Source organism: Coenobita brevimanus, chromosome 70 (genome assembly GCF_032717465.1).
Source record: "Coenobita brevimanus isolate Jiangsu-jjx chromosome 70, ASM3271746v2, whole genome shotgun sequence".
In the NCBI taxonomy this organism is placed as follows: domain Eukaryota; kingdom Metazoa; phylum Arthropoda; class Malacostraca; order Decapoda; family Coenobitidae; genus Coenobita; species Coenobita brevimanus.
The window spans coordinates 51432396-51448107 of NC_137023.1; the positions used below are offsets into that span (position 1 = coordinate 51432396).

The following is a 15712-nucleotide window of genomic DNA, read 5'->3' on the forward strand; positions in this document are numbered from 1 at the left end:
AGGGAAACAGAAGGAGTGTAGACGGAAATGGAAGGCAGGGACAGAGAAAACACACTGGAAGAAGGAGAACTGGTGAGGCAATCGAAAGAACCAGGGCGGAGAAATGTGGAAGGGGGAGTGAGAGAGGGATGGGAAGAGATAAGGAGGAAGACAGATGGAGTAGAGAATGAGAAAGGATGATATCGATGGAAAACTTGCGAGGATGGGCGATGACGCAAAGAAAGATGAGAGAGAGAGAGAGAGAGAGAGAGAGAGAGACAGAGAGAGAGAGACAGACAGACAGACAGACAGACAGACAGACAGACAGACAGAGACTGAGACAGAGACAGAGACAGAGAGACAGACAAACAGACAGACAGACAGAAACATGTATACACACTTGCAACACAGAAAACCACACAGACGGTGACAGACAAAAAAATGAACCCACAAAAACCCATCCAAACACAGACAGAAAAACACAGACATTGACAGACAGAAACACAAACAGACCACCACACAAGCAAAAACAAACGCACAGAGCCGCTAGATACTGGCAAAAACAGACAGAAACCCACGCACCTATAAAACCAAACACAGACAAAACCACAGAAACACACAAAGACGACCACAGACAGATCCACAAAGACAGACACTGAGAAGCACCGAAACAAACAAACAACAACAGAGAATGAAACTGACAAAACAGATAACTAAATACAAAGTTAGCGACTAAAACAAACAGAGAGAACAATACAGAAAACAAGACAAAACACACCAAATCAAACATATAGGAACAGACAAAAGCCAACACAGACAGCAACCCACAGACAAGAATACACACAAACAAACACAGACAGAAAACCACACGAAGAAAGAAACCAGCGAGGGAGTTGAGAGGGGAAGGAGGGCTGGAGAAGACAGTGAAACTAACCATTAAGGGGCCGAGGACAATTTGAAACGCAGAAAGTGGCAAAATAAATAAATAAAAAAATAACACCTAAACAAACCAAAGCAAAAACGGACACACTGACACCCACAAAAAGAGAGAAACCAGCGAAGGAAGGATGGAAGGAAGGCTGGAAGGGAAGAGAACGGTATCAACCATGCCCCAAGAGGGAACCGAGGCCAATTTCTCACTTAGTTGGGGCGTGATGTAGCGTCCGCGATATCACAATCATTTATTAGTGCTCACCCTCCTGATTTATTCCGCAGATCCGAACCGCTGATTATGGTCATGATTTACAAGAGGGAAGAACCGGCGCACGCACTCACTCGCACACACACGCACTCGATTCACTCACTCAGGCCTTCACATGAGTACTCTAATATATTGATTCGCGCGTGCGTGCGTGCGAACACACACACACACACACACACACACACACACACACACACACACACACATGCAGCCATTCATATGCGTACTTCCTCGGCTACACATACTGTTTCACACATGCACTCACTTGTCCATTCACTCACTCGGGCCTCACAAACATCCACTCATACTCCCATGCCACATAGTTTACTCACTCGTCCAAACACAAAGTCACTCTCTCAAACACACACACACACACACACACACACACACACACACACAAAGGTGCAACAACAGCTATCTCATACTAGGCAGGGGTGAATCCTTAACCTTTTACCTGAAAGTGGTCTCCGTAAAGTGGGTAAGGCAGTTTGGCGGAAGGAAGAACAAGGCCAAAAAGGAGCTGTCACGCTGGGGGTTTTGTGGTGACTGTTTCAATCCTTTCGCTTCGAGATGTCTTCCCAGGCAGAGTATAAGCGCTTGTTTACAGCAAGAATAAAATGTATCACACGTCAAGGTATGGAGGACATTAATCCCTGAATTCTGAGGGCGTATTTTTTTTAAGCTGTTCGTTTTGTCTCCTGACGATTACACGCAGGCTTCGGTGACTCACTTTCACATGAATATATTGCTTGGCGTTAGTCGGTACACAGAGTTGTACTGACCATGAGTGGGTTTATATTACCAGTATAAACGATCTCAGGCGCCTATACTCATTCCTAGCTAAGTGAAATCGCCTGGCGTTAAGTGACATAAAATACCAGAGTTGTCCCGCATGACAGGGATAAGGTGATCATCTATTGTTGCACTATCGTTGGTTAAAGCGACTCCGTAGCACCCCTTCCCTTTTTCTTTTTTTTCTGCCTGTGCCATATTAATATTATTTTGTATGTTTACTGACTGAAATTTTGTGTATATATATATAAAGGACAGCACAGAATAGTAATGTGTAGTAAGTAAAATAACTATCAAAAAGGTCTGAGAAAGCTTCGTTAAGTCCTTGAACAAATTTTTTTTTTAATTTACTCCTGTTGTTTCCAGACAGCATGATTCACCTTAGGGACGTCCTTTTGCAGTGAAATGGTCAACGAAAACAATATCTCTCTCCTCCCCCTAATTTGGTCAAAATGCCTCCCCAAATTCCGAGGTATCAAAAAGACAAATAACTTGATCTGAACAGAATAGTAAGGCGCCATGAACTACTTTTTTTTTTCTTTTTTTTTTACTCGTCACCCCCATGAGAGCATATATTTAATTCCCCGTACATCATGCGACTTCATTCATCACAGCAAGGACCCCTCGTAATGAAGAGATTGAAAACAATTTCCATTAAATCCTTCACTATACCCTTCTCACCTTAACCTGGGCCAGATTTTCACTGCTTTGTAGGTTTTTTGATGGAGCCCAATGGCTGAAAAAGACAGTGGTAGGGATCCATATCTTTTAAAACAGCACTTCCTCGCCGGAATGTAACAAGAATGAGGTCGCACTAAACAGATGAACAAATCACGCCAAATGTAAAGAAAACTGCCATCATCATAAGAAACATGAAAACCTTAAGTTCAGTGGCAATGGATGTGCATTAAATAATTACCCACAGTTTTGGTGTATCTGTTAATTCCGACTGAATGGCTAAAAATCCAGGTCGTTATCAAATGCCTTTACAGTTCCAGTATTTTAATGCGTAAAATATAATATACTGACGTTGAAAAGGGACATCCAGTTCATTACTTCAAGGCTTTTCGTCCTGTGTGAGAACTGTTAAGAAAAGCGTTGGGTATCTCCATATTCTTTTTTGTTAGCCAGGCTTACTACGAGGAAAAGTCTACGGTCTCACCAAGCCAGATTTTGCCAATTTTACCCTTTTCCCACGCGATGTCATGTTATGTGAGCAAAAATAAAGTATTACAGACGTCAGAGTAGAGCAAGAGTTGATAAATTCTTTAGTCTAATTTCGCTATTTATTCTGCTTCACAACACTGATAGTTATTCAGCTATGAAAAGACGTGTGAAGGTCCTAGATACAAACTTCATTAACTATTTTGGTACCAGAGGTCTTCTATTAATAATGTGACGGAAGTACTAGCTCGAGCTGCTCCACACTCCATTTTCAGTTATGCTATGTATTTTGTGCGTTTAAGATGAATAAAGTTAAATAAGCACACAGAAAAACATGGAACTGAATATTGGAAAAAGAGGAATGCATCTCTTCTTCATGCAACGTAGTCACTAGTGCAATTATACGAACGCCACACACACACACACACACACACACACACACACACACACATTTATTCACTCTCTCTCTCTCTCTCTTTCTCTCTCTCTTACACACACACACACACACACATTCACTCTCTCTACTCTCTCTCTCTTATACACACACACACGCACACACACAAACATTCACTCTCTCTCTCTCTCTCTTACAAACACACACACACACACACACACACGCACCAGCCCTGGCAACACCCGTGCAATACACAAAGGAAGCCCATTCTGAATTACAAGCGAAGAGAAAATCATGAAATTGGTTCGTATATTTTCTGTTAGTCCGTCGATAGCATTGGGGGACGTCAGCCAGCCACAGGAGGGGAGGCAGAGCTGGGCTGGAGAAACATATTGCATAAAGTTGTCACACTCAACGAATGCTGGAAAATGATGATGGGTTGTGAAATATCCTCGTCTGGTGAAATAAACAGAGCATTATTGGCCCTGGTTTATTCCTGATACAATTAATGACGTTGATGATGGTCCTGAAATATCAAAACATCACCATCATTACCACAGTCATTATCATCATCACCACCATCAGTCCCACCTACACACAGAGTGAGAGGCATTCGGAAATAGAGGCAAGAAAACACAAAAGCAGGAAAATTACTGACACATTGGAACTCGTCTCTTCCATCAGTATTCAAGTCTTAGAAATTCGCGACTCTGACTCACATACTCTAAGTCCTCAACTGCGATTTTTGACACATTGAAAAATCTTGGACTGTATATTTTATGATACAGTCCGTAAAAAAAGTCAGATACATCATTCAAAACAGTACCGCTATGTATTACAGCACACATTCTGCTTCAGTGCCGAAATACAGATTTTATAGCAGATTAAAAACATGGAGGGCCGTGGCAAGGCTGTGATCCAACTAATAGATATGAGGAGTAAGACGTAAAGCCTGGAATTTTGTACCGCAGTCTGAATTAAAAGGTTATTTCACACACACACACACACACACACACACACACACACACACACACACACACACACACACACACACACACATCAGCATGTATCAATGCCATACCCAGCTTTTCCCCTTGATGCCTAATCAAGTTGAAAGGCAAAGCAGAGTGAGATTATAGTCCTTCTCAATTCCCCATCAAGGATAATTTTAAACCATTTACAAAAATTCCGTGAACCAAGTCAGTAGCAAAAAAAAAAAAAAAGCCATCTCCTAAACCTCTCAAGGCTGGGGCGACTCTGACTTCTATTCCATCAATCGACATACGATTTTATTTTAAAAATTTAATCACTGAGCCTAAAAGTGTTTCCGTTGTCACCGTTAACTCCCTCATGATCGGAACAACTCTAGTACTGCATTCTAGGCAATTCTTGCTAAATTAATCACGTCATGGGCGCCTGACAGTTAATATAACTAACTTAATAGCAATCTTCTCAGCTGAAAGTTGGCAGACATGAGAGTAAGACAGCTACTACTTTTAAGCGTTACTATAATAAGACATCAGGACGGGTATATTCAGACCCAGGCCTGTTTAAAGGAAGATAAGAATATGTCATTTAAAAGAGGCACTAGAGGACGTGAAGCAGCACCCTGCTCCAGAAATGCTTATTCATTAGTGTTTCATTTCAGCTACGGTCAGACGATTTTATTCAGCCAAGAGTGTGTCATAGGAACCTGAGTGTAAATACGGGTAACATTGCTTTTATGAAAGTGCATTCTGTAGTTAGCTACTCCATTCTTGCTAACCCCAAAGTATTATTTTTCATCCAGGACTGAGTGAAGGCGGCTGGGAATGTTATTAAAGTTACTAGTTACCCTCTCAAAACGGGACACCTCTACTACTGTATTCCAGCTAGCGCCAGACGACGTTATTCGGAAGAAAATGAGTCTTAACAGCCCAAGAATATTGACAAACATGAGACAATAACACGAAATAACAGAAGATCGTTAAAATCGCATAACCAAAACAATGTTGGTGGCGTGAGAAGTTGCACAGGGAATACATATTGCCTTCCTTACCCCTTAACTATTGAATGTCTTCCCAAGTTGGGCAATATCTTCTATGGATAGAAAGGGCAAGCCAACAGACTACATCACATGATTCATGATGTTGGCCTTATTTATGACAATACAGATCTAGGATTCACCAAAACAGAGATTCATCATTATCATCATCGCTTCGTTTCATTTATAAAGTCTCCAACATGCTTGCATGCGTCGGCCTTGGCCACCTAATGGCGGTACTGCATGCTGCTCAATCTCTGGCTGTCTCGCTATTAAGTCCTTATCCCTAAGGCCACCCTCTATGACCTCGTCCCGGGTCATTTTCGGTCTGCCTCTCGCAACCCTATCCCCATCGTTAACACTTACCATTTTCTGCATCCAATTTTTTTTCCACATGATGATTGGTTAGGCTTGACAGAAAAAGGGATAGGGAACGGAACAGGGAGAAAGACGCAGAATGTTGAGAAAGGGGTGAAGGGCAGTAAGACTGGCTTCTTTGTTAACCTGTTATCATATCAAACCATACTATCGAGTTCAAGTGGTCATATCACCACACCACCCACCACCACCACCATCATCATTCATCATCATTTCCATATAAAGGTAAGGGTGAAGTAGTATCCAAAAGCAAGGAAAGAGAACGCATAAATATGATAAACTGAACAACAACATGCCTATAGTAACACTCTACCTAATTATAAACCTATCATTCAAACCCCTAGAATCATGGATCCACCTTACGTGTTTGTTAAATGATCAGCATTCAGCGCAACTCTCAGTCGAGTCCATCTCATAATAAATACTTCTTGTTTCACAGTGTTCCTACCATAGCTGACGATTTTATTCAGCTTAGTAGGCCTTCTCATACTGGAGACATTAATAATAAACGCCAACGGAACCCCTCCAGTTCGAAAGGTCTCTCCGAAGCTGGATGAAATTAAGTGACGGGAACAACGACAAAAAATAAAAATAAAAATAACATGATCGTGCTGAATGCGGAGGTAGTGGTATGGTAATCTGCTGTCTGAAAGGACAAAAGTTTCACCCAGGCTGGGACAAAGAACCGTCTGACAAGATTAATTATTTTAACAGACTTCCCTCATCCTGCACAAGACCCACCAATATGTAATAAAAGCATCCCCACTAATACCATGATACCAGTTCTGCACGGGGCAACTCCAGCATGTATTCAGCATTGACAATGGGTGTTAATGCCTAAGTGGTGACAAGTAAAGGAGTACGGCACGTAAAAGAACTGTTCTGCCTTAGGGAACGGACTTTCAGGCGTATGCCCAGAGCCACACACATAAAGGAAAAACGTTACATATGCATACGATAAAAGATCATGTTTAAGTTTCGTATGACAGGGTGCTTGTCAAGACTCGGCGAATAGTAGGCGACCCTTTTCCATAGATAAATGTAATGAATACCTGCAAATGTATATAATCTTTCTGTACATCCAGTGTTTTTGTACAGATAACATTGACAGGCTGATACATGCTACATATATGAAACTCTTTGACTTATAACGCCTTCATTCAGATGACGTTGTTTTGTTTTGCTGTTTCCAGACGATTTTGTTTGACTCTGGAACGCCTCTCATACCAAAGAGGCTTGTTAAGGCAGCATTTAACCTCCCCTGTTTGTGAAAGTCTATCCTAAGGTTTATAAGAAGAAATGAATGTAAAATACAATAGCCTACTGTACAAGACCTTCAATCATTTGACGTATTTTTTTTCTTCCTAATTAAAGATGATTTTATTCACCTTAGGCTCGACCTCTCGTGCTGGAAGGATTACAGATAGTGTAGCCTTCATTATTCCCTTCACTACTAGAGGTTCTTCCAAATCATCGTACTGGAGATGTTAATGGAGAAATTGTCTTTCACTAGGAAATGTCTACCTTCAACTGAATAAAATCATCTGCCGGTAAAAAGAGTAAAACGAATATGATGTGTTGATAATTATTTAGTTTGCTGTAAACACATTTGTATAGACATTACTCAAACCAAGCCCTGCAAGACCTAGCCTCTTAAAAGCCATATACTGAGTCTATCCTTGGCATAATAAAAGATGGCATCGTACTGAAAGAGCTGTAATTATAGTAGAGGAATGTATCTATTATGTCCCAGCTAATATAATGTGTTTTCCCTTCCGCAGCTCGTATGGGATCGGGCCAGGTGTTCCGGCCTCACTTCGCCTCCCCCCTCCACCCTTGGCTGGGAGGCGACTCCAAGTCCATGGTGGGGGGCTCCTCTCCTTCCTGGCATTCGCCCTTCACCAAGCCGCCCCACTACGCCCACGCCCACTCCTCCACCTCCCCCGCCCCACACTCAAACTCATATTCCTACGCGTCGTCGGGGCTCTTTGCGTCCGCATTCTCCAAGGACGACACTATGGGTGGTGGCGTGGGGGCGGGCGGACCAGTGACAGACTACTCCATGGCCGGAGGTGGTGACGGGGCAGACCTCAAGAGTGCCCCCATGCTGTCTCCTCTGGGCTCGTGCGCCAACAAGAGCGGACGTGAAGGTGCGGGCTTCTCCACTGCAGGGGTCAGCGGAGGCGGTGGGGAGGCTTCGGCCACCCCCCTCCTCCCTTCCTACCCTCCCTACCCTGGCTCCCTGGGTGGGGGGTCAGAGTTCCCCAACCCCTACTACCCGCCCTCCTCACACTTCAACAAGGCGCTGGGCCACGACAAGCCAAAGTCCAAGCCGCGCTCCTCCGCCGGTAAGACCCGACCAGCTCTTCCGGGGTGCCCGCTTCCCTCACCCCACTAATGTTATCGCTGCTGACAGGGCCTGCTGCTGCCATGCTTCTCTCAAGGGCTTCACTCTTACTTTTGCAGCCCTACCTCTCAGGGGCTTCTAAGACAAGTCTTGTCGGATAAATCTCAAGATCATGACACGCCAAAAAGCTCAATTTTCTTCTAGTCCTAAGTTAGTTTCACACTGTACCTGACGGAAAAGTAACAAACCTCACATTAATAATCACTGTCTCACAGACACAAGTTACCTCTGACCTATAAATGATGTTTCCCAAACTGACCGGTAAGTCGATGCAACATCTTCAAACTCGTATGACCCTCATGCATTTCGTTGCTGAGAACAGCATATCAGTTAATCTATACAGTTGAGGTTAATATTTCCTTTACATTCCCTATAGAACTATGCCAAAGTCTAATAGGAACGTGCTAAACTAACCAACACTGACCTAACGGATTGGAAACGCGCTTCATTAGTTCGAAACCTCAAAGTGTGAAGGAATTATTATCCAGGACTGTACCAGGAAGAATAATCGACTTATAAGCAACCCGGCAGCAGCAACAGCACCGTCAGCATCATAACACCAGTGCGTCAGCAGTCTCCAAGACAGCTGACGCCACGGAGTACAGGTCGTATTCTGAATGGCCTTCGAGAGTTCGTAACGCCCTCTCCTAAGTGATTTATTATGCACATTTCACACTGGGATCTTCTTGTGTGTTGTTGATGCAAAGTATGTGGATACTGAAAGGATTCAATAGCATACAAGAAAATTAAAGCTGCAATATGCGACTACATAGCTAAAGAACAGGTGCTACGAAGCTTCCTCTGCCCTTTTGAATATGGTGACGTATTTTTGGTGGTATAGGAGACTTTACAGTACCTGTTCCTTAGCAATTTATTTTCCATAATACACCTAAACATTCTCATTGTTTTATATAACGCTTTAGTATCAACATATTTTGCATCAATAGCACAGCCTACAACACAACAATGAGGTGTGATGTGCAGAATAAGTCACTAAGAAAGGCATGTAACGCAGTCTCTAAAGCCATTTACACTACGACCCAGTCCCCACAGAAAGAGGGAGTGATGGGACAGCGTTACCCCCAGCATCGCCCGCCCACTAATACACTGAAGCTCTAGAGAGGCACCGCCCACTAACTCACTCACTCTCTGCCACGCCCACAACTCTCAGCACACCCACTAACTACCCTCACCGGCATATGAGCAAGTCTTAGAACTCCTGGAGGACTGTGTGCACTAGACTTTTTTAGACTACAGCACTTTTGTAAATCGTTCCTGTAGTTGCATTTATGACAACAGTGTCCGTCGCATTTCAAAAGAGCAGCTACCACTGAACATTCCTCAAATATTTATTAGCACTTATTCGCTACAGTGCATAATCTGTGTAAATCTGTCCTATAGGAACATTAATGAAAATCATCCCCAACGAATAAATCTGAACAATAATTCGTATATAGCATTCTGTAATGTGCGATATCTTACCAATTTTTATCCTTTTTTAGTCATGTAATTAGTTTCTATAATGCTAATGAGAATAGCGTCCATCAAGTTTCAGAGTAAATAATCACAGAAAGAAATTTGTTCTCGATTTGGTTTTCATAAGAATCTCTTTTCGGAATTTGGTTTACCGTCTCTAATGTGTGAATTAAACATTATATATATATATATATATATATATATATATATATATATATATATATATATATATATATATATATATATATATATATATATATATATAATATCAATTTGGCTGTTTTCCTTGCAAAAGCTTTCGAAATTCGATCGTGGCTTTTTTGCGGAGGAGAGGAGAATAAGTGTAATTCCGTCGATAGACAGACTCCCAAAAAGACAGGTTTATGGTTTCGTGCGTAACACAAAGGATATAAGTTCTTCATGGTCTGCTTGCTTTCCGTAGACAGACCTTGCGAAATTAGGTTTACGATGTTTTGTGTGGTGAGAGAAAGGAAGATATAACTCTTCTCAATTAGTTTCTTATTTTATTCAGTCGACAAACAGTTATAAAATTAGCACTGCGATCTCTACCGAAGGGGGAGGAGGAAGAAAGCTATGGGGGAGAGGGAAGAAAAGTTTCCTCAGTTTCGTGGTTTCTATACGCTAAACATCCTATCTAACGTGAGTAAAATCGTCTGGTAGTGGAAAGTATGAAATTCAACACATCACCATACTGAGACGATTTATTGGCTACCGACGACGGAGATTGAAATCCGTGTCATATGGTTGAGAACGTGTAATATACGCTTGTTTTGGTATATATAATCGTAGTTACTAAACACATACAACAATATCAACATAGCTGAACGTTCGGAGCAAGTTAGCCATACAGAATATCATTCTCAGGAAATAAGATTGGGATAATAATTATACTGATGATGATGATGATGATGATGATGATGATGATGATTCCTAAGCAGCTAAATGCTATGTTAGTTATGTGGCTTCTCCTGCTGAAACCATACGAGCACCCTGAAGCACCTCTACAGTGCCAAGTCCACTCTGTACTCAGCACAATCAGTTAATCGCTTCATGTTATTAACACACATTTAACACTCTCAGGCTCCTGCAACTCCTTCAGCTACATACAATCATCTGACGTTAAATAGAATAGAAAACCAACAGTGCCCCGATCAGGAGAGGGTGAATGACCCCAGTGCTGACACTCTATTTCAAATGGATGAACTTTAGCTAAATGTAAGGGTTTGACTTCAGCTGTAATAAAATGTCAAGAGCTGTACCAACCATGAGAGGGTTACTGGTTCCAGCATGAACGTTTGAACCCCTATGACTCACTCTCAATTGAAATTATTAGTCTGGCCTTACCTGCAGTAAAATACAAGATTTATCCCGACAATGGGATTGTCAGTAGTGACAGTACAGTAATAACAATCTCAGGCTAATGTATACTAACTCTAGTGATAAAACGATCGTCTTTCGTTAAACAGAATAAAATACAAAATAAGATGCGACCATGAGATAGTATCTTTACTAATTTGACGCATCTTTACTAATTAGACGTCACTTGTCATTTCATTTTTGTTAGTTCCAGACGTTAATACATGTACCTTGCTTGAATGAAGCCACTCGTAACGAAGGGCTTACAAACAATCGATCTCCATTAGCTCATTCCATCGCCAAAAGCCTCCACAAAGTATAATGAAACTGTCTGAAATTAGCAGGAATAAGATAAGTAGGCTAGACAAGACTTAACAAGATAAAAAAGTCTGATCACACCCGTATGTTACGGCAAGAACTATGTGCATTTCATTGTTATTCACTTTCTAGCAATCAGTACTCAAGCTACTAACATTAACAAGATCCAGATATCAGCTCCTCAGTAAATACTTCAAAAGCAAATTACATGACGAAAATATTAGGTATTGGGCTTCTGCGAATACAGTCCAGCATACGATTAATGAAGTTTCCTTCGTGATTCTTCATCCAGTTTCCCATTTTGAGCACAATCCAGCTCCTTTATTCAACAGAAACTACAGTGATAACACGACCATGTTAGTGGTTTCTAATACATGGGAGGTATTTCTTAATCTTTGAGATACATATGCTACTTGAGTACATATTACTGCATTCTGTAAAGGAAAAGAGATTCAAGGTGTGGCAGTCTCAGAGACATCAATACGTTTTGTAAATCAGCTATTTGAATTTTCTTGTTCTCTAACGTACAGTGTGTTGCTTAAGAAGGCCATATTGCTTCCTGTATATGAAAGAGGTATTCATGTTGTCTTATTCTGACACTGTGCTCGTAATACTGTATTCTGTAATTCAAAAGACAGTCATGTTTTCGTCTTCTGACCTATACTTCGTAACTGAAGTAGATAATATTGCAGCTTCCATATCCGAAGGTATTCAGGTTGCCCATTCACCAAGATATACCACGTTGTCAAAGCAGATAATATTCCATCTTGTTAATCAAAAAGGGATCCCACGACTCTTATTTTGCTTTTCCGTACAGGTGTTCATGTTTTCTTATTCTCTGACATACATTGTGTTGCTAAAGTAGATAATAATGCATCTTGTAATTCAAAATGTATTCATATTGTCTATTTTCCGACAGAGCCTATGTGGTTTAAGTAGGTAATATTGCAACCTGTAAATCAAAAGGTATTCAAGCTGTCTTATTCTTAAAGATACAACGTGTTGCCTAAGTAGATAATATTGCATCCTGTAAATCAAAAGGCGATCCTCAGGAAGCGTATATACAAGCAGCCTCTTCCCGGCGGCCGAGAGCAGACACTGATGACGGGAACCAGTTGCAAGGAGGGTGATGTACAGCGGATAACATATCGGCGATACCACATCCTACTTTACGACACTTCTCATTACCCCCATGCCATGTTACTCCCTCCATCAAATAGGGGCGAGGGGTAGCGAGGAGGGAGGAGATGCAGAGTTAAGGAGCCTGGGAATATATCTCATCTAGACGTTCAAGCTGCAGTAAATAGAGATGATATTCGAGAGAGAAAAATAATAAAACGAGAAGGGAGATGGAATTATTGTGTCGTACTTGTGGCTGGCCTCAGAGATTTCGTGCCACCTCATCCCCAGCAATCTGTGATGCACATCACGTATTAATAAATTTCTTGTTATGTTACTGATGCAAACTGTGTCAGTATTAACAAATATACGTACCATGCAGGTGGGAGTACACTGTAGAGATGAAAAATAAATCGCTATGGAAGAGGCAATACAAAATGTCCTATGCCAACGAGAATAGGGCTATTTGTGTGCTCAGTGTAGACGGGAAGATGAAGAACACTTGCCTTCATCGCGAGCATCTATAGCAGCAACCCCAGCCGGTAATGCGAGACCCGCGGCTGAGGCTGTCTGGTGGTTTATCCCTGACGATCAGAGCCTACCAGTGGCGCCTGTGGTGTAATAGCGAGTGATTACTTAAGTTACGACCGCTCGTACGTCTGCATCTGATGGATGGCTGCCCGACAGCCGGTTACGACAGGCGGACCCGTGCATCTCGCTTTTATAATACGTATGATCCCGCATCGTGAATCGTGGGGCTGCCCTCTAGTCCGCCGCGGCTATTTTAATTCCAAACAGGTGCAGATAGGTAAGGCGGCGCCCAATCACTATGATTACCTTCTCTCCAGCAGGTGGAAGGAGTTAAGGAATAGTCTCCACCCTATCATTTCCCGAAATGGGGGTGGGGGAGACAAGGAGAATCGTGGCGTTTTGCGACTGGGATTGAAGTATAGGGTGTATTGTCCGTCTCAGGAGCTTACGAGGCACGCAGAGGTAGCGCGCTATAATCACTGTAGTTAACCAGCGCAGGAATCGTTTATTCAGATTAGCTGGTGAGAGGTGGCGGGACGGGGGTGAGGTATGGGTGCCGAGGGATGTTGATCACCAGGCCAGCCTCCGGGCAGATGAAATTGGTGCTCGTTGACGGCTGACGCATCTGTCTTTATGCACTGTCCATATCACGCACTCTGTACATAACGCGCTTCTCGCTTCTGGCTTACCGAGACCCAGCTATTATTTATGTGATTTTTTTTCTTGTTTTTTTACGATGAGGATGAGCGGATGAGTATGAAAAACTGTGGATAATTCCTCTCGCAGCACGGTATTTTCATGCGATGTTTCTCTCTTAACCAAATCAGGAGTATATAATAGCACCGTATTACATGCAATAAAGAAGAACGAACATGCGAACGTGCTCTTTGATATGTGCTTGTTCTGTGCTATCTGGAGTGAATAAATATAACTAAGTTAAAAACTAAATGCAATCCTACTAAGAAGACAGGATAATCTCTAGTATTTTGCACGTCTATAAATCGTTCTTGTTGCGTGATGGTAACATATTGAAGGGCGATCAACTGGTACCTAATAACCAGTCGACCATCACCGCGGCTGAGGAACCTCTCGCCGGGGAGCACTCAACCCTAATGGCCCTTGCACAAGTCATCTGCGCTACGGAGTTACCGAGTCAGGATGGTGGATTTTATATTAGTTCATGATTAACTCCCAGCTGAAGCAAGATACAGCAATTTAACTGGGTGAGATATAAAAGATGCCAAGGAACTGAAAGGATGATGGGAGTAAATCTTCTGACTTTTGCCCTGAAGACGGATGGTTTTGAGTAGATGGTAGCTTCTGATTAATTAGCGAGAAGTATGAGCGACAGGTCCGAGTGAAAACATGTAGGACGGTGAACTGCGGTCGCGGTCAACAGTCCCTTTACATCTTTGGAATCGAACAGATGACAGAAGAGTCCAACCTTCTTGATCATTATCGGTTACCCTGCCAAGATCTCCTTAGGTTTTCATATGGTTCTAAGAAATGTTAAAGAGAAAGCAAGTGTACAGCTGCAGGAGGATACGTGAAGCACAATAAAACAAGATCCCTTTGATGGAACAATAAAGCAAGATCCCTTTGAGATGGAAACCACTAAAGATAAAAAGGGCGAAGCAGAACCCCCAGTTTCAACCAAGACCAAAACAAATTCCATGGTTATCAATCCGGGCATAGTTAAGCGAGATTCTTTTGATGTATGAGGAAACGAAAGTTGAAAAGACCAGAGAAATGCAAAGGACAAACAGATAGTTCCATGAATCAACCTTACCTAACACGCCTACCTCGATTATCATCTGCTGTTACAGAAAAGAAAGATTTGATAGACAGAAAACACCAGAGAAATGGTAACAAAGCCAAGCATAGAGACCTTTAACATCATCACAAACAAAGCACCCTGTTATGTCGTTTCTTCCCATCATAGTAAAGCAAGACCCTTCTGATTATGGAAGATACGAGTGTTGGAAAGGGCTAGAGCGACAAAAACATCAGAGTGTCACAGGTATCAATGCAAAACCTAAGCATAATACCTTCCTCGGTTATCACTTCCCATCACAGCAAAGCAAGATCTTTCAGAGTCTGAATGTGCACAAGATGGAGAAGGCATGGGATATAAAAAGGCAAAGCACACTTCCTAGTATCAACCTTGCAATCCAAAACACCGTCCTCGTTATCATTACCCATCTCCATCCCACCACCACCACCATCATCGTCTCAGTACGCTCATGACTGTGGATTCTATTTTCCACCCTACCTCCTGCATTCCCGGTGATTTAATTGTTTTAAATATATGCAGTGGCAGACTTTAATAGCGAGGGTCAGACCGGGGAAGATGAGTGATGATCAGCACCTACAGCTCTTCCCCACCAGACTCCTGATTACTGTATATTAACGTTAAATTTGACGTGATCAGATAATGGGAGCGAGAGAGAGAGGGAGTGAGGGAAGAAAAAAAACACTAGCAAGGGATGAAGGAGTGGGGTTCGTAAGATTTGGCTAGAGGGATTCGATAAATGATTGGTGTAATTTTCTTCC

General features: G+C 42.2%; 1 protein-coding gene across 1 annotated transcript in view; it reads left to right on the forward strand.

Moving 5' to 3' along the window:
• Window positions 1–15712, forward strand: part of LOC145406463 (uncharacterized) — a 181794-nt gene that overhangs the window by 99900 nt on the left and 66182 nt on the right. The window contains exon 2 of the mRNA XM_080277618.1: window positions 7713–8279. Coding sequence (XP_080133744.1) covers window positions 7713–8279 — 567 coding nt within the window. The remainder of the gene's footprint in view (window positions 1–7712; window positions 8280–15712) is intronic.